Raw genomic sequence first — 27,955 nt, forward strand, 5'->3', positions numbered from 1 at the left:
CATCAAAAAGAAGAAAGGGAGGGACAGAGAGAGGGAGGAAGGAAGGAAGAGTTCTCCCAATTCTTACTTTCTAAATCTAAGGCTGCTAGCACTCACTTGGACTTTTCTGTAGTGCAGTAAGCTGTCTCATCACCTAGACGAGGACTGATGACTTGAAAATTCCTTGATCTCTGCTCTGGCGATTCTATGCCCTCACATGTAGCTTCATTAACTAATTCATTGGATTTCTGATGCATGCTTCCCTTAGAATTCACAGGCAGTTGCTCATCTGGCTGTGTACTTTTGTTTCTCCCCATGGTCTCTTGTTCAAGATAACCATGGGTTACGTCTGCATTTAAAACAAAACAAAAACATGAGATATGAAACACCATCGTTACATATTAAATCAATCAAATGAATATTTTTGTGGAAATAAGAGCTCTCACAGCTTTAAATATGCACTTACTAACCTTACTCCTATTGTTATCAGACAAACATGTACAGGGTGATTTTGCCACAAATATTTCCATTTCCACAGTCAGTGGGCATTTAGGACAGTGGTTTACAACCTTAAGTGCACATCAACTGAGGAGTTTTTAAAAATCCTCAAGCTCAGGCCACATCTTCTACTAATTAAATCAAAATCTCTGGGAGTGATCACATGATTCCAGTATACAATCAAGGGTGGGAACCACTGACTTAGAGGTTATTATTTTCTACATTAACTTTTCTTTGCTAGATTTTGAAAAATAGGATGCAATAAGTTAACTGATTACAGTGAAATGATAATGTGCATGGAATTTGGGTATTGGACTGAGTTAAAATTCTGGCTTTGCCAAGCACATAACTTTGGGGAAATTACCTTACCCTTCCATACCTCAGATTCTGGTTTGCAAAATGGACACATAACAGTACTTACTTGAGTTGTTGTAAGGATTAACTGAATTAAGAATTAACGAATGCAAAGTGCCTGGCCTAGTGTTTGGCACATCAATAAGTGTTAGCTATTATTTTTGTAATCATCATCATATAAAAATGGAAATAATATAAGGAGAATTATTTTTAACTTCCATTTTATCAGATATGTATTATACACTAGAGTATATTTTGTAATGCCTGGCTATCTCATAAATATTAGTTATTTTAAGCAGTAACTAGTAAATAATAGCTATTTCAAAGGAAGAGTATGTATCTGATGTTATAGTGAAATTCTGGGGAGAAAATGACACACAAGCAAGTACACAAAACAAACTCTTTTAACCAGTAAATCAGATCAACAGGCACAAATACTGATTGTAACTAGGACTTTTATTATTTCCAACAGAAATAATTCTTCAACTTTTAAAAGCAGGTGAATCTCATGAATCTCACCTACTTGTTGATGATGCCTTAACTTGACAAACTTAAAATCCCTTTGAGGCAGAAGAAGAGTAGTTTTAGAGTAAAAACAAATGGGAAACATAAATAAGGTACTCATTCTTTAAGAAGAAATTCTTTGCTTACATATATGCTGAAATTAGGTAGAGCCAGTCATAAACTCCAAGTCCTGGACGTTATCTTATTGGTGGCTGAATGCTAGATCAGAAACCATTCATTTTTGGTCAATTACTGTCTATTTCCCCGTGTTTGTGGGAATAAACTGGGAGAAGGTGCTATCATAATTACATACTATGATGTATCTATGAAATTTCATTATATTTTGTTTTAAACTTTAACAAATATAGGTATCTGAATATTATTTGTTGATTCTTGACATTTCAAAACACTTAATTTGGGCTTCCCTGGTGGTGCAGTGGTTGAGAGTCCGCCTGCCGATGCAGGGGACACGGGTTCGTGCCCTGGTCCGGGAAGATCCCACATGCCGCGGAGCGGCTGGGCCCGTGAGCCATGGCCGCTGAGCCTGCGCGTCCCGTGCTCCGCAACGGGAGAGGCCACAACAGTGAGAGGCCCGCGTACCGCAAAAAACAAAACAAAACAAACACTTAATTTGCTTTAGATGTTCATCATGCTACTTTTCTAGAATAGGCTGGTATTAGTGCCCCCCAAATCTGAATGAGGTATTATAAAATTTTATAAATGGACACTAAGGAATACCACTATCATTAACAGGCCATGCTTTTTTAACACTAACATATAACTTTATAGGCAATTCAAAGAAAGAAAATTATAAATAGCTATGGAAAACAGTATCAAAATAACAAAAGTTGTCTCCAGGGGCATATCAGAAGATAATTATTAGGCTCTATGCTATTCTCCAGTTTATGAGGTACAAAGATTCTCCAAAAGGTAAAAGGATAAGCCAAGGAGCATTGCCAGCTAGAAAAAGCCCCCAGTTCCCCATGACAACACCTTATCAATTGCTTCAGAATCTTAAGTCTTGACTCTGTGACCTGTTTTTGAGACCAAACTTACCATTATCTGCAACTTGTCCCATGTTTTCAACTCTCTATTTCTGGGTCTAGTGCAGCATCTCTCTTCTTTCAGTTTTTTATTTCTAACCTGTGAGTGCTTACTTTACCCCATCCCTGATAACTATATTGTTATTTGGTTACTAGATTTACAGCTCTCTTTCTCACTTCAGCTTACCTAATGTCAAATTTCATGATCCCTGAACTCTTGTAAATCACTGCCTTTTAACCTGTGACTGTAGTATATTCTCCAAACTGAGAGCAGACATGGAACCTTCCCAATAAGAGGGCTCTTTACTGATCCCTCCTGTATCCTACTAATTATAACCCCCTGAAGTATTATCAAAATAAACTCATCAAGTTCTAACACACTTCTGGATTTTAATTTTAAATGTTTAATATTTTTGAAGAATTCATACTGTATGATTTGGCTCCATTTCTGGATGTTTCTATCCTTGCTCTGTAGCAAAAGTTTTTAGATTCCTAACTGAAACTGTTCACCAGATATTTGGAACCTGCTCTACAACTATCCATACTCTTCCACTGAGAATTTAATTTTACTTTAGAGTAAACAAAGCTGATTTATAAAATTTTCCTTCCGGTCTGTTTTTTGGACGCTCTACTGGAAGACTATGGAAGATTTCACAAAGGCATTTGTTCCAAAACAGGACAAGCAGAAATATGCAAAGTAATGAACTGTCAAAGAGTTTGAGCTTGGTGAAGTAAAGAGAAAGCTGACAGACTATAAGAGTAAGAGAACAGGAAGAATGAGCACAGAAGAGAAGAAATAGCTTTAGGAAAAACACAAAGACATTTGTTGTTCTGGAAGGACAAGATGGTATAGTTGAGGAGTGAAAACTTGTAAAATGAGTAACACTGTAAAGACGAATTCCAAGATGTGGTAGACCTGGGAATGTGTTGGTTAAATAGATTGATGATGAAGGTACTTGGAGAGGAGGAAATCAAGGTATCAGGGTACAGGGAGTGCCATCTTTCAAGAAACTGAAGTGATTCAGAAAAATGGCAAGAAATGGAGAGGAGAAATGAAAGACAAATGCAAAAGACTTCACTGACTGCATAAACATGCTAAAGAAGACAGAGCCAGATGAGAAAGCTGACTGATGTTAGTTAACAGTCATTTCTTTCTATCTTTTTACTTTGAAACAATTCCAGTCTTATAAAAACGTTGCAAAAATAGTACAAAGAATTACTATACACCCTTCATCCAGATTCCTCAATGTTAACATTTTACCACGCTTGCTTTATTATTTATTCTATGTCTGTCTACCTACACATACATAATTTTTTCTGAAACATTTGAGTAAGTTGCTGGCATGAAACACTTCGACTTTTCAAGTCAAATTTTAAGATACTGCTGTATCACACTTCATTTTACCAAATTTTCTTTATCTTATTCACAGCTCAACTTAAATTCAATTTCTGAGTTAGTACCTCCTCCAACTAAGAGAATACAATAGTATTTAGTTACTCTAACTCAGTCTTCAATTATTTTTCCTAAACTCCAGTCCCAGAAGAAGGACTTTTGTCAAGTGATAACAGGATGATGCCACTAAAAGCTTTAGTTGAGATGTTGTATTACCCCATCACTTGAAAGAAAATTGCATTAGAAATATACCAATAAAATGCAACAAAAAGTGAAATTATAGGTCTGTTTCATACACTATTCGAATAGAAAGATAAGATAAATGTTTTAAAGAACAATTCACTTCTGATTCAAATTCATCTCTAAGCAGATGAAAGTTTAAACTAAAACTATTCTATTGATTGTTCTCTATCTCTCTCATATGGTTTGAAATGGAAACTCTGTAACTTTCTTTAGTAATTTGCTTCAGTGTTGAATCAATGTCATTGTTAATTGTTCCATCATTATGACTAACAGAATTAATACTATTTAAATTCACTTCTCCATAGGAACTTATAGAATAAGTTATTAATCTCTTCTTCATAATTCAATGAAATCTAACTTTCTTTTCTCAAATAACAGGAAATTTTTTTATGACAACTATCAATCCCTTTATTTATTTGCTCTTCTGCAGGCACACTGCATTATTTGGACATAAGAATTTTAACCACTTCAAACCAAATATATTCCCCAATTTTTGCTATTATTATTTAATGCTATCACTGCCATGTAAACCTATCCTGTGACCATTTGAAAATGATGTTATGGAAGATTATTACTCACTATTCCTCAAATGCCACCTACTGCTACTGTTAGAGACAGTTTATTCATCTGGGCAAAGTGGGTAAATTTAGTAAAGACTTTTTAGAATCCTAATACTTAATACATGTGCCTAGGCCAGCTGTATTATATGCTTTGAAGACCCTGTATCTCCCTAGTGACTTTCATACTGTTTCCAATGGATCATTTTCAAGATCTAACAAATTCTCCCTTTACTCCTGGAGGTATTACTATTGTCAACTAACCCAATGTTAGCGTTGCTACTAAATTCTCAGTTCCTTAGTCTAGAAAATTAACAGCATTATACTATTTCCTAACCTAGTAAAGAAAGCTTTAGGATCCCTTTTGAGTTCAATTCTCCAGATAATTATACATTAATGTCAGTTAAACTGACTGAATTGAATTAATTGAATATACTCAGTTAAATTGATGCTACCCAAGAAATCATAACTCATGGCCAAAAATAACTGTTACTTCACAACTACTATATAGAAGTGAGGAGGTGGCTAGAATCAAATAGGGATTCTTAGAGGCTGGGGAATTTTGTTCTGTCTGGCTTTGTAAATAGTTTGTGACAACTGGTATCTGTGTAAATGGATTTGATGGTCCCCTGTGGGGTCAATACTGTTTACAGAGCTGTTTCTTCAGAGTGGTTGAGCTAGAATTGTCTCTAGGGATCCTACAGGGGTTACTCAGAATAGCAACATCTCAGGTACCTGAGAGCTCAGTGGCAGAAAGAGAAAGAGGAATGGAGGTGCTATAGGCAGGTACATTTGAATAAATGGATCTCTCTCCTTCAGATGCAGGTGCTACTCAGGGGCACTTGTATCTAAAATGAACCATAAAGGAAGCAATTTGTTAATGTGCTCTCTGACACTTGCTAACATAATTGGTCACCAATTCTTTACACTCTATTCTTTTTTTGGAAAGGTTATTACTTATATCATAGCATCTGATTTTATAAATATAAAAAGAACAAAAACCTCATATTTATTGCTTCTTTTGTATATTGTCTATCACTACATTATGTAAAAACATCAAAATGATATGACACTTTTTGCTATTAAATAAGTGTAAATTTGATTTCATGATGGAAGTACTATAGTAGTCCCACATTTTAAACAAATGTCTTTTTTTCAATGGTTAAGAATTTTTCTAAACAAACATTAGTTTCAACACAGCATCAGCTAGTGGCTCCTAACCAATTCCTTAACTGAGTTACACATAGATTATCTATCTGTATGTGTGTATAAATATTCTTTATTCCCTTTACTAAATATTTCCGACTATTTGCTTCCTTTATGTGTGTGGGGCGGTTAGTTTTCCACACAGATGCATATATGGGCTTTTCTCTCCCCAAACATAAAAGAAGGACATAATAAACTTCTGCCATATCATAGTGGTTCCACTTAATATGAGTGAGTACAAGAGCAAAGTTTAGACCTTCCAAGTAGAATACTGGTGTATTTAGAGTTTCCAAGCAGAACCACAGTGCATGGGCTCTGAAGACTGACTGCAGAGTTTGAATTCTGTCTCTACCACACAGCTGTATGACCTTTACCAAATTACTAAACCTCTCATCAATTTCCCTATCAGTAAAAAGCACATAATAAAAGCACCTACCTCAAAAGGTTATTATGAGCATTAAAGTATTTAAATTATATAATCTCTTGGAAAAGTGTCAGTACAGAATACCACTCAATAAATGTTAGCTATTATTATTTGCAAGAATCTACTTAGCTAAAAGTAAGATTTTCTTATTAAAATGTAGTAAGAATAAATAAAATATAGTAAGAAAAAATTTTCTTATTAAAAGAACAGAAGACATGAACATGGAAAATAAATAAAATGCTACTTTGTTCAATGAAAAACATACAAAAAAGAGAAAATACTTAAGGTTAAAACTTGTAGTTAATACATAATGGTTTAATAAAGTTTGTATAAGATTATAAAACTAATAAGTTACAAAAGTAACAGAACTTCAAAATTCAGAAATCCTGACATTAGAGAAAGATCCTGAAAGAAAATTCAACCTCATAGAAAGAAAACTAAGAGTATATTTCTGTAAATTCAATCCCATGGCAGGAAAATAAGAAATTTAAATAACATGTTTCTGTAACATAATTTGAACACTACCATATTGGCACATGATATTAGATATGATCAGGATCATAGCTAGTAGATCACAGGTACTTATCCTACAGAGATTCTAATTTAGGAGTCACAAGAAATCAGGTAACTTTTGGATCCTTGGCTTAAAATATGCAAACTTGTTACCTGCATACTGTATACTCTCTCTCAGGGGGTTTTCAATTTATTTTTCGGCTTGACCAGCCATAAGAAGAAGAAAAAAAGTACTATAACTTTCATTTTCATTGTTCTGTATTCTCATTGCTCACATTTCAAGCATCCAAAACTACATGTAGCCATTGGCTGTTACGTTGAAAAGCAAAGATACAGAGTTTTATGTGATTCTGATAAGGTGTATTATATATATTGAGGGGAAGTCAAAAACATGTGATGGGGGAGAGCCTGGATATAGCTATAAGATTTTGAAATAAGGCTTGATAAAGGTTTGTTAACCTGGAAAATCATGAAACCTGTGAATGTCAATAATTTATTCATTTGGACATGAATTCAAAATAAACTATATCCTTTACATTCCCATACATGGTTGTATCCCTAAATAAACATGTCAAAAAGAACTGGTGAGGTTATTTCATCTGTGATTAAGACAATTCAAAGGCTTAGTGTACCATGTTACAAATTATCCACTGACTAGTCATAGAAATCACTTTACTGGAATTTTGTTATTTGTTTTATTATTAAAAAAAACTAAAGTGGTAGTACTACACCAAATTTTTATAAGTTTTTGTTTCAAGTCTGAAATAGTCATGAACATATCAATATTCATTCAACACACTTCTGTGCAAGAACTGTTCTGCTGTAATGTTTCAGCTTCTAAATTTTAACGTCTTTCATCAAATGAAGGCCATGAACACAGTATAATAGTGTAATTGCCTAAACCTTACACTGCCTAACTTATGAACATATTGCATAAATTAACGTTTTGTAAAAATTATATCACCCTATTTAAACCATTGCAAATATCATTTAAGCTAAAATGATTGTGAAAACTATCTTAAAATTAGATTAACTAGCACAACGGTACTCTTTATTCTCTTTTTTCCCCAGTGATATGAACTATTTGGCTACTTACTATATATTTCTAACCTTTTCAATTTTCCTGTTATAAGAATAATTTATATAAAGTAATTAAAAATATGAATCAACTAGGTAAGTCTTAAATTTCTACCACTGCAAGTAAAACAGGTTTCATAATTATATATTCTTTTGATTACTAAGTATGAACACATACTAATTATCTATGAATTCAACAATTCCATAAACCATTTATGGAAGGTAACTTTTCCAATAACAATTGTAAAGAGAGGAAAAAAACCTATTTCTTTATATGTGCCTTTCATTTTACTTAAGAACATTTTTAGATTTGGAAAACAAAACAGAAGAATCACCAGTCAGATACCAAGTGGAAATCACTGAAACACAATGTTAGTTCTAATGGATGGATGATTGTATTTGGTCTTTTGAAACTTTGAAGTATAGGTAAGTCTTGATCACACAAATTAATAAATCCTAAAGCTGGAGTTAACAATAACCATTACACCCAAATTCTGAGGCTTAGCCCAGCCAATTTTTCAAAAGGTCAGGTTGTGAACTGGAGAAGATCAGGGAGGTCCACCGCATAGCTTTGTTGCCAGGCATCTCTCGTCTGGATTGTTGCAGGCATTTATTAGTATTCGTCAGCAGACTCAACAGAGCAAACAAGAAATTCAAGCACGAATAATAAAATGAAATGCTGCTATATAACCCTTTGTCATTCAGCAAATATGGGACTTTTTAGCTACATTGTTCCTAAACCTGGGTTACTACTTTAATTTTTCTCCCCAGTGCTGACTGAATGAGTATGCATGTGTGTTAAATGCAGAGCTCCCCTAACAACTGCAGGACTGCCATTTAATCTGTTGGTAGATGGACCATTTCCTGTGGGAACCCTAGCTATGATTTCCAGATCCACCAAATAAATCTCAGATTAAGATTCCAAATGAAACCTGCCTTTGGCAGATAAAAAATGTCAAGATGGATATAAACAGTAAAATTATAAATTATCTAGGTGTTGCATGACAAACCAATGTTCAATTTTTTTTGTTGACATGTGCCTAGATATCAAAACTATATGAGACATTCATCAAATGTCACACTTTCATAATATTGGAGGCATCATTAAAACTGTTTGACTAAGGACCTCAAAGTGTTTAAGCAGTAGCTCAAAAGTATATTTGTGCAAAGTAGAAGAATAAATTTACATATCAGCAGCAGCTCATAAGGGATGGGTAAATATTCTGTTTATCTCTCATTGTAATTCAGGTTACTTTAAATACAAGGTTTTAGGAAATCATTATACTCTATATGGCATCATTACATAACTTTCTATGCAAATGATGTATGTTTTATTCAAATTCACCATTTGTTTTGGGGGGAGGGAACAAAAGGAAAAGGAAGGGACTCTCATTTTATTAATCAGCTGTGACTACTATACTAGTGTGCCTTGTTAGTTGCACCATAGCATCATCAGCTCCTTGTTAGTAGCATTTTTTAACTTTTAAAAACAGCATTGAAAACCTGAGACAAAAAAAGCCTAAGTAAAAAAAGAGAAAAAATTATAATGTTTTTGTTTCAAGTGACTCTGGGGAGAGGCAGAGATTTTTAAAAAAGAAAAAGGTAATGAAAGACCAATATAGAACCTAATAGAGACCAATGGCCTATTAAAAATGCAGAGGAAGCCTCTGATGCTAGTCTCTACTGCATTCTCAGGAGATCAAGGACTTCCTTTTTAATGAAAATTTTTGTTTTGCCTTTGCTCTTCTTACCTGGACTAATGCAGCACTATCCTGGTGTTAAAATATACGGGTTGATTATAAAATATAGGCAATGAACGTTTCTGAAAGGAAAAAATCAGATTTGCTGAACTGAAATCATTATTTTTTTTTAACTTTGAACTCTTAAAAGCAATTGAATAAAAGGTTTCAGTGACTCCAAATTCTGCAACATTTGGTTTCTTGATGAAGATTCAGAAATCATCTAATCTACTTAAAATGGGAATTTTTTCAAATTGTAAATTCTCTACACTTATTTTAATCTGTGGAAGGGATACAGAATATTATACATTCCACATTCCAAATGTTAGAATTTATATACAACCCTGAATCCTTCAGGACGATGTATTTGTCCTGCTTTTCCTATCATATTTCCTCCAATGTGTGTTGCTGGTTCAAGGAAACTAAGGCTAAATAAACCCTACCCATCCTAATCTGTTAGGGATCAACATTAACCTGAAAATTCTGAACAGAAGGGGTAAAACTTTAAAAAACAGGATATTAATTAAGGAAGGAAATACGGTATTTTGTGTTTAACTTTGATTATATTTCTATATTAGAAATGCTCAAAATCAAAGAATGTTACTATGTTTTACAGTACATCAAATTACCTTACGTACAACCAGTGAAACTATTAAAAAGGACATGATTTTTAATTTAAAAAATATTTAATTAGCAAAAACTAACATATTTAGTAACTATACAAGTATAATTTTATCATTGTGAACTGATCACTTTTAACTTTTCATCCACTAGCACCCTGATTTTAAAGTACCAAAAAGTTTCAATATGTGAAGACAAAAATCACTCAAAAAATAAAGTCCAAATAGAATTTTCTAAAATAATTACTTTTACCTTACATCTTATCAGCACAATTATTCCATTTGACAAAAATTATCACTTTTACCCAAAAGCTATAGATTAGAATATTTTTAATTCAATCATTCATTCAGACTATGAAATAATCTATGTAACCAATTTCAAAATTTTATAGCCTGATTTGTTCTAAATTTGTTTTTCATTCCCCAAGAGAAAACAGAAAAGGCAAAACACAAAGAAAATTTGTATCCGAAACTTCTTCCCAAAAGATAATAATGTCTTACACGATAGGTTGTTTTGATTAAAACACACTTACATACATGTACTAAACCCCAAATTTTTAACTACCAGATTTATTTATAACCAAAAATAGTGAGTAAATGTAGTCACATCAGTCCTATTCTACAAACAGCCAGTCAGCCTGAATCAACTGTGTAAATGGTCATAAATTCAGTCTATACACCACTGTAAATTGATTCAGATCTACAAAATCAACAAAATGCCAATGCACACTCAGGACTTTACAGTAATCACGCTAAAGGTGACAAATGCAGCCACTATGGAGACCAAAATAATCATCTTAAATATGATACACTGAAATTCAAATTTTCAGAAAATTTAAGATTCAATAATATTATTTTGAGATTTGTGTTGTAACTATGTGTTCCAGGAAGTGCTCTGGCATGAAAGGGCCATAACCAGAAATGGATGAGGACTTTTATCAGAGAGCACAGAAACGTAAGAATGGAGAACTTAAAGCAAAAAACTTTTGAAAAATTCAAGCAACTTTTCTATTTCAAAAAAATATATTTTCACGGCCACAAACAAATTTAAAAGAGCTTATTAAAAGTAGAATTGAGTTTCCTTAAACCAAAGAAGTAGTCACAAGTTGTATAAAGAGAGGATCATAGCATAGAAATGGAGAAGTACTCCTATTAAAAAAATTTACCATTTTTCATGCTTATTCTTCTTAGTAATTGTCATTTTTATAAAATGAAGGACCAAAGGTGTAGTAAGAATTCCATGTAAGAGTGTAGCCTGAACTGACCTACCTAAAATACTCTATACTTAGTAAAAACAAACAAAAAAAGAAATAAAGAAAGACTCCTATTACCTCCCAAACTTTTCCCTTATTAAGAATATATGGGCAGGTTCATCGACTGTAGCAAAGGTACCACTCCATTGAGGGAAGCTGACAGTGGGGGAAGCTGTGCTTGTGTGGGGTTAGGAAGTAGGGGTATAATGGGAACTCTGTACTTCATGTTCAATTTTGCCGTGAGCCTAAAACTGCTCTACAAAATAAAGTATTTTTTAAAAACTGTCAAAAAATAGAAGTAAAAAATATTTATGGTATAAGTTCATAAATGTGAATTACTCATATCAGAAATGATGAGTCTCAAAACACAGTTTTTAAAAAACTTCATAACCAGCTAGAAAACTAAGTTGCCCTTATAAAAATTTTTTGGTTTTCCATTACATTTTCTTAATGAGGCCAAGAGTCAGGACATAATCATTCACATGAAGCTTAAAAAACAGACACCCAGAATCTCATTTATTTTGTAAACTTATTTTAAAAAAGAGAAATTAATTTTTTCTAAAACAGTATAACCTCCATCATGCTTTTAAGGATAGCCTTAGCATTTCCTCTGGAAATGAATCAATCCTTGTTGGGTCACTTCCAGTAGTCCTAAAACTACTCTCTCAAATATTCTGGATGGTCATGTGTAAGAAACTACCAGTACTCTATTAAGTTAGGTCCTATGGAGATAAATAGTAAATTTAAGCAGACCTCGATATGCTCTTTTTTTAACCCTTCTATGGCAAAATGAAAATTAAAAATGTATTCTTAAATTCACACTTGCCAAAAGGAAAAGGCACATTGTGTGATATCACTAGTCTGAAGATTTTTATTGCAATTGGGATTTCAATACAGACAAAATTAGATTTTACACTAAAAGAATATTAATTGATTTTACATTCTATTCTACAAAACATAAATATAGTAAATACAAACTATACTACTTAAAAGAAATCAAGTTTCTGATATTGAGAACATTATATCTGAAGAGAATAAGCTTCCTATAAAACTAATAATAACCGTTTCAAATACTAGTAATGATGTTTCTTAATAATTTTAAAACTTTTTTGTAGACCTACCTTTCACAGCTGGATGGAAGAACAACGATAACAACCACCACTTATCTAGGCCGTGTAAAATACTTCAACAATCTATTTTTTTATAAACATCTATAAAAACCATTATCACCACCACACTATTGAAAATAATTACTCTGGTATGTGAAACCCATATTAAATAAACTCATTTCCTGTTTCAGGTATTGTAGTAGGGCTTTTACATACACAATCTCTAATCTTCAAAATGTTCCTAAGGGAAGCATCTCCCTATTCCACACACAAGAAAACCACAGCTTAAAAATAATTACGAAACTTCCGCCCAGGTCCAGGTAGGTAGTAAATAGAAGACTGAAAACTTAAAACCCAGGTCTGTCTAGTTCCAAAACTATATTCTTTCTACTATAACATTTCACTGAAATTATTAAATGCATTAGTTCTCCAGTGCAATTTTCCTTTAAATTTAAACAAATAAAAATAAAATTAACAAACAAAAACAAATTGTGTTACTCATTCAGGGAAAATATACCATTACTTACTAGAAAGCCAATTATTAAATATAATTCAAATCTTATAATTCAATACAGAATGACTAATTATGTAGATATTTTCAAAATCTTGAATTTCAAGGAGGGTCTAATCATAATGTCTAGGGAATCATTTTTTTTCTACCAGCTATCTTGCTGATAGAAATGGAGGGCCATTCTATGCAAGTTGCCATTTCCTTTCTGTCTGCTTTAAAATAAAATAGCTTATGAAGATGATACGCGATTCCATTATTTTTGTCATAATGACCAAAGACATTTAAAAGCATCCTACTTGTTTTCCCATGGTGTTTCTATAGATGTCTACTCTTACAAAATGCCTACAAACCATGCAATAGTTTTAGATGTAATTCAATTATAGAACAATATATGGGTAAAAAGAACACATACTTTTTGAAAAGAGAGAAAGATAAATGAACCAATAATAAAAGAGGTTGATGGTGGCACACAGGTTCCAAATGCCAAGCAAAAATAAATAGTATTCTGACTTAAGAAGAAACTAACAAATCACTTGTAAGTTACCTTTTGCTACGTTTTAGTTCTAGTTATTTATTTTGTTTGACAGAAAAAACATAAAAATCATGGAAACAAAATCATATCATCTTTGGAAATAAAGAAGACAGTTGCTTTTTACTTAAATCAGCAAGATAAGATTTTTTAAAAGATTTGCTAGCCTCCAATAAACTGCAACATGTAAGAAATCTATTGACATAAGCAGTTCTAGAAGGTTTTTCATCTCTCAAGTTTCAAATGAGTATGATGATTTAGAATCATGCTCACTTTTTAAGCTTAAAAGAAAATAGTTTAAAAACATATGATTCATATCTAAATTGAGATAATACATAAGTGAAAATACCTACTGTGTATAAAACACATTAAATATAATTTCCTAAAATAATAAACCTAACAATAATATTAAAGAAACTCATAAAATTGAAAGGTTTTTGTCTAAAGCTTCTTCAAGCTGTATGATTCCTACCATTTCTTACCCTCAATTGGTAAGAAATATTTAAAACATAGCAAACAATGTTTAATTTGGGTAGGCACAGTAACCTTCTTTAACCTTTCTTAGGGAACACTGACCCCTAAAGGTTCTAGATTTAAATAAGTTTCACAATATTCTAAATTTAACTGGCATCCAGACCTCATTTTTACCTATATTACTGTAGGTATGTATACTTATGGCAGACATGTTTATTCATAAATAATACTTAAACTATTTCCAATGGACTGTTGTGTACTATAAAACAATTAAACCATGTTTCTGCTAATTTAATAAAAATCACCCAAATTTAAGAGCTATCCAGAAATTTATCATACTATTCCAAATAATTATTCGTAAGAGATTTCTGACCCCCGTGAGTTTTTTCTTACATAGTTAAGTAAATAAGTAAATGCTAAAAAAAGCTAAACAATCATATAATAACTGACTCTTTCTGAGGGTTAACTTTGCATATGTCCTTTGTGCCATTTCATTTTTTTCCTTAAAAAGCAGGGGGAAAAAAAGAATGCTGAAAAACAGAAAGCTTTCATGAAAGGACAAAACATCATTTACTTCTTAAGAAGCCAGAAGATGTTACCAATGCTTGCTTGACAACACGTGTTCATTCACTCACCTATTGCTTCCATCAACCTAAAATTTCATTCATTCAGGATTCTTTTTTAACTACCTAAAGAAACCTAGACAGTTTGTAGATGTCTTCACTCATCCTACCTACCAACCTCAGCTTTACATTTTCTAAACTGAGAATAATGACAAAAACTGAGAAAAATGTAATCGCTTTACCTGTTAACATTATTTACCTCATACTCTTTGACATCAAATATTTCAGCAATGTTTCTAAAATAAAGCTAGGAAAAGAATAACCACTTCAGCACTCCTTATAATGAAACTTCTAAGATGATGCAACGTGTAATAAAAGTTTTTAAGTAGCTCCATTTCCTTAAAAAAATAAGATAACTTTAAATAAAAATAACTATTTACAAGAACAGCCTATGAATATTTGTAAGATAGAGCTCTGAAGTAATCTGTGCTTTATGAAAAATCCCATATCAAAGAAATAACCATGTGAGATTTTACTGTTTAAACATATCAGTTATCACAAAACTAAAAGATACTACATTTACCTGTTTAACTTTATTCGTTAATAATGTTTCATTAATAGGCCCTTTATATAAAGGAATGTCTTATTCCTATTTCCAATGTCTGTAAAAAAAAATGTTTGTAAAAATGCAAATTTTCTTAATGATGTTTCAGTCACGTCTGTACCTCCTGCAAACTATTTATGCATCTGTCTTTAGCCCTAAAACCTTCCTTTCCAAAAGTGTCCTAGAGTTTCAGCAGCTCCGTTCCTTAACATCTTTCCTGGTTATTTTACATTTATGAGAAGTATTTCCTCTATAGCCCCTATTCTTTAGATATATTAAAAATAATTCCTTTGGCTCCTTAAAGATCCTTTTGTCTATAATGTGAACGACATGGCTTTCATAGCAATGTGGCCTCTGAATAGGGAACATAAGCTACAGGGGCATCATTATTTACTTCCTCTTTTCTTATTTTGTACATATATTGAGTAAGAACTGCTCTGAGTTCCTCAAAAGAAGAGTGTTTGCTTGCTTATTTGCATAAATGAGTAAAAACAACTACAACAAATCAGTTTTCGGCTTCACACCAATACATCCTTATCACAAACTTGAATATAAAGAGAGTAGGCTAAAATTAAGTGCCACAAAATCTATTCACTAAAGCTATCAACTTTGCATTAAAAACCTTTAACTACGTTACTCAGGTATCACTTGCTATTCCTTTATACACAATGCAATCAGTTACCTGGATTCTAAACTCATAACAAGTAGCCTAGAATCACAAATAAGAGGAGAAATGCTGCTAATGGTGGCATAAACGACAAGAAAATTTATAACAGCGTAGAAATCAAAAACAAATGCAGAAATCAAAAAAGGTATACTCAGTATAGCATCTTTCTATTCCTCAAAAGAATGTGTAGCTATTAACTGATTTAGTTTAATGACGATACAACAGTTCCCCAAAATGGCCTTTAATCTTCTGAAAAAGGTAACAGTGTGGTTGATAAATGGTAAAGAAAGAGCCCTGTTGAAGGAGGGGGAATCAAAAGAGAGAGATGTGTGCAATGTTTTGGTAATAATTTTATTTTTTTAAAATTTAGAGGAAATAAAAACGATGAACATAAAGGCCAAAGTCTTCAATTATAAGTAATACTATATTCAGAATGATTTGTTTTCCAAGTATTTCAGATTTGCAACTGTATCCAAATTTAGTGTAAAAGACTTCAGTTAAAAACCTAACATTTTTTAAACCTCTGTCTTTATGGCCCTCTCTCTACCTTGCTCTATACGTAGATAGATGTGCTCTACTTACCTACCTACCTACCCATATATCCATCCATCCCTCCTTCCACCCAACCACCATTTCTCCCTTTTTCAGGCCATCTCTCAGTCTGCCTGTCTTTCAAACTGTATTTCTGTCTGACTGTTCTCTCCCTCTGCCTGTGCATATCTGTGTGCATCCTTTTCTCTGTTTCTCTCCTTGTCTCTGACTCTGTTTTCATGTCTCTGTCTCTGTTTCGAAGTACCTTTTTCTGCCTCCCTCTGCACATCTCTGCAAGTCTCTGTGGCCCTGACTCTCCAGGGAGAGTCCCCCTCTGACTCCGTTTCTTTGTGGGTGTCTCAGGGTGTGTCTTTTGGTGTGCATGTGTCTCTACATGTGTCTCTGTGCCTGTATGTGTCTTGGTCTGTTTCTCTGTGTATGTGTCTCCCTCTCCATATATGTTTGTCTCTCTCTGTATATGTGTGTATCTTCCATGTCTCTTTAACTTTGTGTCTCTTGTCTCTGTGTGTCTCTTTCTGAGTGTGTCTGCATGTACACCTGTGCCCCTCTCTCTCAGTGTGTCTCTTCCCCTTCCCCTTCCCCCTCTCCCTCTCCCTCTCCCTCCCTCTCTCTCTCTCTCTCTCTCTCTCTCTCTCACTCACTGTATGTCTCTGTCTCCTTCTCACCATGTTTCTCTCACTCTGGTATCTCTCCTTCTCTGTGAGTCTCAATATGTGTGTCTCTTTCTGTGTGTATCTATGCATGTGTGTCTTTCTCTGTGTGTGTGCCTCTGTATATGTGTCTGTGTCTTTCTCATTGAGTTTAGTATCTCCATCCTATGTCTGTGTCTCCTTTCTGTTTGTGTTTCTTTCTCTGAGTATACCTCTCTGTATTCATTTCTCTACCATTCATTCTCTCAATCTCCTCTATCACTTTGTGTGTGTTTCTCTCTCCCTGTGTGTCTGCTTTCCTTTTTTCTCTCAATATCTCTTGCTCTGTGCATGTCCCTTTCTCTGTGTGTGCATGTCTCTTTCTCCATGTGTCTTTGTGTCCCTTTTGCAGAATGTGGGTCTCTTTGTGTGTGCCTCCTTCCTTGCATGTGTGCAGGCGTGTGCACTGGTGCTTGTCTGCCTCTAATATATTGGTTAGAACAAACACACTTCATTCAGTGCCTTAAACAAGCACAACACCTGGGGTTTGGTAATAATACCTTAAAAGTCCTTACCTTTTGACCAGTCGTCCATTTGTACTCCCGTTCCTGTTTGCTCTGGCAACGTCTCTGGTTTCTGCGCCAAGATTTGAAGCTAAAATAAAGCCAACTCTAGATAAATAAACTTAAAACAATACATCAGAACACACCTAAACCTTACCTTTGTTTAACAGAGAATTTACAGGATAAATGGTTTTCTAAAACATTTATAATAGGACAATTAACTGTGTATTTCAACACGTGAAATTAAATCTTTTTTCTCAGAAAAAAGTTCTTTCATTCACACCTATATTTTAGTAAATACAGTTCAGGTTAAGCTTCTAGACATTCTTGCTGCTTTGGTGAAGGAACCATTTAATTTATTTAACTTAAGTCTTTCCAACTACAATTTCAACAATTAAAAAAAATTAAAAATTTACTCTATTTGTCAAATTTCAGATTTATTGATTTGAATGCATATTTTCATATAAAACATTTCATACTTGTAAAAGTAATTTTAAATGCTATTCTAATTTTTTAAAAGATTATCATTAACTTGTGGAGTTACTGATTTTTCTCTCTTGCATTTGTTTTCATAATAAATATCATAAAAACTATGCAAGTTTTTTTTTTTGCATGCTTTTAAGGAGAATAAAATTAGATTTACCTCACAGCTAGAACTCTGTGTTCTTTAAAAAGTCCTCAAATAAAGCTGTAGTAAGCTTCTCCTTTCCAATTTTCTCTAAATATGTTGATCTGGAGTTGGCAATCTTTTTCTAAATTCCTCATTTACTTTTGGATTAGCTGAAAATATAGGAAGTTATTAATATCAAAGAAATATGTTCCAGTCAATGAAGCCACTTCCCTCCATATTGCCCAAAAAGGTTAATAATAATTGCGGTCTTTTAATAAGAGATTCATATAGCAAGACATGTAGAAAATACAGCCTTTAATAACCTCTGGAGTATTTTAAAACATGTCTTACAGGTCTTAATGTGCTTAGTAATATACTATTTAAAACCATAATTTTATCCCTCTTCAATATACAGTCACTCTTCCTCATCATTTACCCAGCTAATGAATGCCAGCAATTAGTAAAATGTAATCCCATTGCACAATCATTTTAATGCTTTTAGCACTCAGAAAAGTAAACACCAAATTAATACTGCTCAAGCCATATCAGATCCTAGTTGGAAGCAAGCAATTATAGTTCATCTCCTCAGGTGTAATTAAATGATTGGAATGATTTAGTTCCATAAATGCAAGTTAATTCATAAGCAAGCAACAAATATACTGGGAGTAATTACAAGAAACATTGACAGTCTAAGCAGGGCTAATTCTTTTATGAGACTGATATAGTAAAATGCTGCCCTCTCCTGGGCATATAAGTGAATATTTCAGAGCCAAAAACAAAACATGTCCCCCTAACCCAAAACCTAACTTTTAAAAAGACACTAAAAAACAAACAAAAAAACCAATAAATCAATTTATCAATTTGATTTCATTCCTTATACAAAAAATTTTAATTTATGGCTTACTATGATAATTTCTACACACCCTAGTAATTAATGCTTTTTCCATTCAAGTTCTGAATATGAGTCCCAAAACATACCTGGCAATTATTATAAATCTAATGAAACTGAATCATTCATATATAGCACTGACTGCAAGTGAAACTTCTAGTACCCTCTTATACTGCAAGACCAATACCTATATTCTTTCACTGGTAAACCCTAACTGGCATGTTAGAGATAATAACTAAGCTATGCTTTTTGTAAGTACTAAAATTTGTAAGAAAAATAATCTCTGACGAATGTAAAACAAAATACTTGGTATTACTGTAATTATACAAAATGGTCTAAAACTAATTGTTTTTAAGGAACTCCAATAACAAAAATAAAAACTAGAGCACAGGTATAATATCATTACAAGCACGTTTTAAAACATAAAGGGGAGCAGGTAGTACACAAAATAAAACACACCCCAGTTTTACTTAAGCCATTCCCCACTTTTTACTTTCTTAGGCTAACATTCAAAACAAATTTACTTGAACACTACTCGATGCTTATTAACTAAATTTATACAAACTTTCAGAAACGTATTTATTATACATTTGAGTTATGTTATAATCAGTAAGTCTGTATTAACACATATGTATTTGTAGCACTAAACCTATTTAGAATCATCCCTTTAACTTTCTGCAAAATTGAACATATTCTCAAATATTACCAATAGCACAACAAATGTTTAATTCTCCAATAGATACAAAAGAGACTTGCAGAGGATAATGTTTAACATACCAATATTTTTTGGTGGGGGAGGGAACATTATTCTAAGTCATGGCCTATGCAAGCTATAAAAATAAAATAAAACAAAATATTAAACAGTCTTGCCACTAAGTTTAAAATGTACAGCACATTTGCTTTGCCCTTGATGTCACAGTCATATATTTCAATTCGTATCTTGTACACTGTAAGTTAATTGCTTTTGGAAAGTACTTATTATTCATGTAAAAATTAATGTGCCAATGTGTTTAAATCCTCTTAAATGACCATTCATGCATCTTTCTTCTTTAAGTACCAATGAAATCTGTCAAAAGACATCAATGCCATTTCTTAAAGAAAGTTCTAATAGAGATTTTTTTCTGCTAACACAAGATTTTCATATTCACCAACTTTACTTAAATTCCATTAATTTTTTAAGCTACTTTTAATAAATTCACCAAGTAAAATTTTTAGGCCCCAAAGTCTGTCATTTGTGTTCCAGCTGACGTTATGAATATTAATAACAGTGTTATCCTGATTAAATAGGCTTCATATGAAATCCCTGTGAATCCTATAGCTCAGACATCTCATTTTTCCAACTCTTTATGAATTTGGATTCAGACATTAAACTGGAAAAATCTTTAAAAACAGATTTAATGGCACATTTGCATACTGTCAAGCAAAAATTAGATGTTCTAATGATTCAATTAATTACAACTTACATATCTATATATTGTAATAGGACTAGAAGATTTTTGTAAACATCAACATATTTTACACATCTATACATTATAGGACAAAGGATTAAGACTATTAAAATACTGATTCCTTTCTTTACACTCACCTTAAATATTTGATATCAAGAACTTTTCAATCAAAAATTATATATTCACATTAAAACCAGTGGGATGATTTTTATAGTAGACATCAGATAAACTAGGCTTCTTAAAGTGCTAAATCATTGTATCACAGACAAAATATGTTAATTGCTTTATCATTATTAATGTCACCAGGTTCAAGCAGCAAAATAAAATCTAACTAAACTTCGTTTTTGTGTTAGAAAAAATAACCCATGTTAAAAAAGAAAAATAAAATCTTTACTATAACAGACAGAATATACCATATCAGCATCTGTTAAACTAAAATCTTCTCCATCACAGATTCCTGACCTCATTCCTCCAAGTTGTTTTTAGTTCTCAGAAGAAGTGAAAAAAGGAGAAATTAATAGCCAGGGAAACCACATAACCCCTTCTCTCTGTAAATATACTGGAATCTGAATATATCTACCTAAATTTCCTACTTTCACCCTATCGAAAAACAGAGGTTGAAAAAAATTAAACAAACATCTCTATGCTCTCAAACGGGACTTGACTCTCCTTGTTTACTCAGCAGTAAAATACTTGATGAAACTAAATTTGTTCTTTGACTAGTCTACAATTTCTAATCTGCCTAAAAAGTTATAAGTAATTCTGACATTTATCCTTCAAAATTAAACAATCCTTCTTTGACAGAAAGGCACTTAAAGAAGGAATTTCTTCCCCAAAGTAAAAACACCCAGGATTTTTTAAAACTTATTTTAAATAGGAGATACCCTTCTACCTTACTCCACAAAAGCCACACATGGGCAAGGTGATCGGCTGACTTTGTTTAATGGTGTTTTTTTCATAATGCCTCCTTAGTTAATCTCAAATTTGTGTGATGTGAATCCAAAGCGTCAAACTAGGAATCATTTATAATACTGCCTCATATCCAACTATATGTAACTCCAATTATACCTAACTATAACCATGCCAAATTTTGGATTTTCTAGATTGAGAAATGTTGATAATTTCTGCAATGGAATGGTTTCATTAAATGGCCAAAGGAGAGCACTGTATTTCTGAGAGCCAGATATTTTAACATATAACTCAACATATACATATTTTCTACTGCTGGATTTTCATCTTATGAGACAAAAGTCTTTCAAATAGCCACAGTTCTTGGCACATTCTCTCACAAAAAGAATTCCTTTCACATCACAGCCCACTCCCTACCAAGCTCCAGACAACCCAAGTTCCCCACAGCCTGGAAAAGCAAGAAAAGGTTTAGGGAGAAAGGATAAAAGTTGCCCCATGCAATAGCTATCAAAATTTTAAATACATATACTATTTGACCCCTCCACTACTAAAAGTCTTTTTAAAATATGTAGAACATAGTTGTATGTACAAAGATACACACTGAAGCAGTATTTATTTGTATGAGAAAATACTCATGCTTTAGTCATACTGAACTTCTTTCTGTTCTTGAACTCACCAAGCTTATTCTTGCCTCAGAACCTTTATACTTACTATTCCCTCTGCCTAGAATTCTTTTCTCTAGATCTCTAAACCATTTTTTCTTATCATTTAGGCCTTGCTCAAATTCACCTCTTCAAAAAAGGTATTGCCTGGCCATCCTATCTAAAGTAGAAACTCCTCTCTCACTCTCATCACATTACCTGTGCTACTACCTTCATGAAACCCATTCATTTAGGTTTTATTTCATTGTTTTTGGTATGTATCAGCCAACTATGCATAAGGAAATTACATTCAGACACAGCCCTTGCTTTTCTCTTTCATCTGTGTCCTTAGAAGGGTGTTTGGCATACAGTAAGTACTCAGTATGTATTTGATGGGCATACAGGTGGATAGACAGATGTGGAAGATTCTCTCAACAAGTATTTGTTAAGCACCTATATATTATGTGTCAGTCAACTGTTCTAGGAGTTAAATATAAAATAAATAGGTAAGACAAATAAATTTCCTACCCAAAATAAATCTTTAGCTAAAACAATACACGTACAGAACATGGATAAATTAAAGACAGAAAAAAATGTAAAATTACACTTACATATGTAAATATACATGCTTGAATAGGATATACATAGGAAACTATTACCAGTGGTTACTCTGAATAAAGGGCCTAAAAGAGTTGAGGCAGGGAAACTGAGAGACTGAGGGAAAGAAATATTTCTGTTTCATTTTGTATCTATCTATCTGTATAATTTTATTTTTTTACGAAGTACATGTATTATTTTTAACTTAATGATCAAACATTTATTAATAACCTTGGAATTTAACAAGAAACTTTGAAGGAAGCCACATTACATCTAAGAGATTCAAAATGAATAGAAAGAAAGTAATCTTTATGACTCCCTTGAAACTTTGAAAAAATAATTATTGCCTAATTAACTTTTATAATTATACTTTGTTATGGTTGTTTGCTTGCTTGCTTGGTTTCTGAAGAGTGAAAAGTTCTAATTTAACTAATGTATGGCAGAAATTTTTTAGAACAGAAAAGTTTAAAATGAATGAGTTTCCTGAGAATTAAGCATACATTTCTTAAAACAATCACACTGCTTTGTTCAATTAGGGACTATTATAATAGTCTTAGTGTTCGGGATTCTGACGTTTAAAAGTTTATAATAGAAATTACTATCAAAAAAGACGAACTACTTCCCATCATTTAAAATTACGGAAGGGCATCAAATTAAGAGGAAATAAATATTTAGTGTTTAAGATATATGGCTTTCAGATTTTCAAAACCTGGAACACTGCATATACCAGATGGAACACTGCAATAGCTTTCAGCGCCAGTTACAAATGACACTTTGAGAATGAATCTGGTATTGCATGGCCTACTGATAAAATTTTAGAAAGCAAAACTTTAAAACTAGCGTTATTTTCAGAGGGTTAATGGGATACAGGATTTTCTAAAATATCCTGAAACGTTTTGCCCTAGGCCAAACTAAACTAAATCACTTAATCTAGCACAGAACAGAATATAAAAACAAAGTCATCTTATAGAATAGTTTCTCTAGGGAACAAACAGCCTGTTTTCTTAAGATTCATGTGATTGCCAAGTTCTGATGCAAGGACACACTCCTTCACACAAAGGCTTACATTTCCACACAACCAACTGAAGTTCTTGGCAAATCAACGGTAAAGAAGTATTAAGAGTAACTTAAATCGATCTGTAATGACAACTGGTATGAGAAGCCACTTGAAATCAAATAAAAGAACAGTTGTCAGAAAACGTCTTTCTAAAATAATCATATAAGTTCTTAAACAATTCATCATAGTTCATAATGCTTACTAACAGACTTTATCAAAAAAATGTTTAATAATTCTCTATAGTTTATATAGTTAAATAATAAGTAGTAACAGGGACATTAACAAATAACATCAACATACTCCAATAACAAGTTATACTTTTGCATTTTGAATATTTTTTTAGTATTAATTCTTTTCTTTTTTTATTGAAGTATAGTTGATTTACAATGTTGTGTTAGTTTGCATTTTGAATACTTAATAGCAGTTCATACATTGTATAATAAATATAATGTTTATCTATGCAATTGGCTAAAATTACAGTACCTAATCATTCCCAATGGACAGTGTGCTGTATGCAAACTATGTGTTTCACTTTTTAAATTGTACTGTTAAAGGCAACTTCTAGGTTGCAAAATACAATTACTAGAAACAAAATCTTTAAAGAAAGTACAACAAATGTTATGCTTGCAGTTCTAATTTCTTGTTCAATATCAAGAGAGTCACAGCCATCAGCTTCATTTATCTGACGACCTACTAAAGCTCATGTAACTTCTTAAGTCATTCATTTTTTTTTTTTTTTTTTTCACTGTTGTGGCCTCTCCTGTTGCGGAGCACAGGCTCCGAAGGCACAGGCTCAGCGGCCATGGCTCACAGGCCCAGCCGCTCCGCGGCATGTGGGATCTTCCCGGACTGGGGCACGAACCCGCGTCCCCTGCATCAGCAGGCGGGCTCTCAACCACTGCGCCACCAGGGAAGCCCAGGAAAGTTATTTTTAAAAAGTCTCAAGATGGGAAATCAACTGAGTTAAAAATATTACTTACAAAATTAATAGTAATACAACTGTACAGTGTTCCAAAGTACTAAATTAAGCAATGTGTGCTGTTAATTTTTAAAGACATTTTCCAAAAGACAATGCTCTTTCATTTTAAAAAATAAGAATTTTATTTAAGAAATTCCATCTCTACGATGTGTTGATTTATACTATATTCATGATTATTGCAAAATGGCTGTATGAATAACCTGACATTTTACACTACTAACTGTATAAGAAAACCTTTTATAAATTGTGTAGAAACTAAAGAGAAACCAAAAACTGAAACTTATCTAGTCATAAATATTAAAACTATTATAAAAGAGCAGTCAAACATTATAAGGCTTCTGGTGGAAGTAACACTAACTAATAATAACTAATAAAACATATTATCCTGGGGTAGGAGTTGTGGGTAGAGATTGGGGGAGGGAGGAGAGCAGGATTCACAGGGCAGGCAGAATATGGCGTGTAAATGAAACAAGATTAACTATCATGAACTATGAAGGATAACTGTTGAAGCTGGGTTATGAGTATGTAGGGGTTCATTATTCTGTTTCTCCACTATTCTATGTTTGCAATTTTCCATAATAAATAGTTTAAAATACATATTATAAAAGAGTACATACACTATCATTTACTTTCACAGAACTAGCAATGAGTATTCCATTTTATAATAGAATGTTATCAAAATCTCATCAGTCTCATGTCTGATACATATATACGCACAACATATCACGCAACAAATATTGCACATCTTCCACGAATATATACACACACACCTCACACGGATTCTATATTGCATGTCATTTAGAGAAAAGCCTAAAAATTTCATCTTACTATGTAGGAACCGAAAAGAGAGTATTATCCGCTGAGGGATATGTACTTTATTTATTAAAATGCTTTGGAATTACTCCCTGACCTTAAATTTAACAATTTCCTGAAAGTAAGACCTTATGTTACCAATGACCTAGTGCATATGGGAAACTGAATAGGTATACTCTATCACCTTTAGCAAACATTCTCTTCACCAAGCCACTTAGAGGCCATCTGCTGAACCCTGAAGCAACATCCTAGTTAGTTACTGCTAGATTTGCAATGTAAGTAACCAAACTTATCATTTGTTGGAGCCATAACTATATGAATCTGAAATATTCCCTAATTTCATCTTAAAAGACATGTATTTCCATTGCTAGAGATGTTTTTCATCTGTAGAACAGTCATAGTTCTTTGTATATGCACAATAATTACCTCTTAGTTAACAAAGATGGTGATTTAGAAGAATCATAAGCAGAAATAGTGACAATGACTATACTACCATGTCTCAAAATTTCAACACCTTTCACCATTTAATAGGTAAGTCTATACTTGCTTGGACCAACAAATTTAGGTAAATTTTATACTTCTTCACAACGTTTAAAAATTATTTTAATAAATAACTCTTCATATCAGTGAAAGAAATAAGTATGTCTGTAATCTTTCACTAAGGTGAAATGATAGTTTGTCATAGGTCAGGTCCCACATTCATTTTCATTTTTATCTCTTCATTTTGAGGAACTGCAAATTCAAATCCCATTCCAGTTGAAATAATTAAGCATTTGCTGAAATGCCTCCTGAGAACTACCATTGCAAACTTTGAAATACTGACTAAAATATTTTAAAATAGATTTTTAAAAACATAGATAAGCTCAAAAGGAAGAACAAGAAATATCCACATGTCAAAATCAAACCATAACAGAGAGTAGGACTTGACGCCAAGTAGTCCACGAGAAGATTGAGACCAAATAGGCTTAAAGGTTAGGGTTCAACTATGCAGACTTTCCCCTTTTTCCAACCACCTGCTCAATATCTGAGCCAGACACAAGGCACCCACCAAATTAGGTGGAAAAGTTAACTACCTAAGATCAAAAACAAAAGCCTTTGCCATGGTGGGGCAAGGAATCCAAACTTGTACTTAAGCCAATCAATTAATGTAAAACTGGTTAGCAACCTGAGATCATATAGTACAGCCAGAAATTTAAAAGGGGGGGGAGGAAAAAAAAAGAAAGGGAGAAGTAGGTCATGAGCTAGATTCGTTTATAAGATAATTTCTTTTGAAAATAAACTCATAGCCACAAAAAACTATAACATATATGAAAGAATTTAACATAAGGAAAAGTAGTACAGGCATACAAAAGAGAGAGGTGGAGACTCATACTTGAACAACTAGAGAAAACTAGGCAACCTGAGATCAATCTTCAAAATAGGTATAATTCTTAAATTGCCGGATTGATAAATCAACACAACCCACAAATAAGAGCAGGCAGGTTTCACAGAAGCATAGATTGATACAAAAATGAACCAAGTAGAAATCGTTTAGAAATAAGAAATGTTAATTGAGGTTGAAACTCTATAGATGAAGTAAAATCTAGAAAACAGTAGAGCACAGAATTAATGATTTGGAGGCAGAAGGGAAGAAATTCCTCAGAATGCTGCACAGAATAATAGAGTTTAAAAATATGAAAAAGTAGGGGCTTCCCTGGTGGCGCAGTGGTTGAGAGTCCGCCTGCCGATGCAGGGGACGCGGGTTCATGCCCTGGTCCAGGAGGATCCTACATGCCTTGGAGTGGCTAGGCCCGTGAGCCATGGCCGCTGAATCTGCGCGTCCGGAGCCTGTGCTCCGCAACGGGAGAAGCCACAACAGTGAGAGGCCCGCGTACCGCAAAAAAAAAGAAAAAGTAGTTAAGCAACATGGAAGATAAAATAAGATGCTCCAACATATGCCTAATAAGGGTTAGAGAAGGGGAGAACCATAAAAATAAAGGAAAAGCAAAATAATTATATGTACCCTAATTAGGACAGAAAATGTATCCCTGGAAAAGAGCAACTGAATCAGAGTAATACAGTATTAACATCACATAATTCCCATGGAGATGCAGTCCCAGCAACACATTCTGGCAATGATCTTTCATTTTCTTCAAATTTCCTGAAACTACTGCACATCTACATTGTTTTGTTAGCTACAAACCACAGTGATGCATATAATACCCTTCATAATACCAAGAGATGTTTGAAAATGCTAAACCTGTTGATCTTTATCCTCTGTTTCCTCAACCTTTCCATCAAGGCACACGCAGTCACCAATATAACTGCATGTTAATAGCCAGTGTGATACTATTTCTTCATTTTTTATAGTCCAGCACTATCACTTGCACATCTCTTGTCACCAAGTTGGTCAAAACTGTTTGCCGAAG

General features: G+C 33.1%; 1 protein-coding gene across 2 annotated transcripts in view; it reads right to left on the minus strand.

The window, feature by feature from the left end:
• MIPOL1 (mirror-image polydactyly 1) overlaps nucleotides 1–27,955 on the minus strand; it is a 299,590-nt gene that overhangs the window by 229,395 nt on the left and 42,240 nt on the right. For both annotated transcript variants that reach the window (XM_079912918.1, XM_079912919.1), the window contains exons 2-4: nucleotides 18,248–18,384; nucleotides 17,617–17,695; nucleotides 97–328 (exon numbers count right to left, since the gene is read on the minus strand). In XM_079912918.1, coding sequence (XP_079769044.1) covers nucleotides 97–328; nucleotides 17,617–17,635 — 251 coding nt within the window. In that variant the 5' untranslated portion in view covers nucleotides 17,636–17,695; nucleotides 18,248–18,384. The remainder of the gene's footprint in view (nucleotides 1–96; nucleotides 329–17,616; nucleotides 17,696–18,247; nucleotides 18,385–27,955) is intronic.

This window comes from Stenella coeruleoalba (genome assembly GCF_951394435.1).
Source record: "Stenella coeruleoalba genome assembly, chromosome: 2".
NCBI classification, from domain to species: Eukaryota; Metazoa; Chordata; class Mammalia; order Artiodactyla; family Delphinidae; genus Stenella; species Stenella coeruleoalba.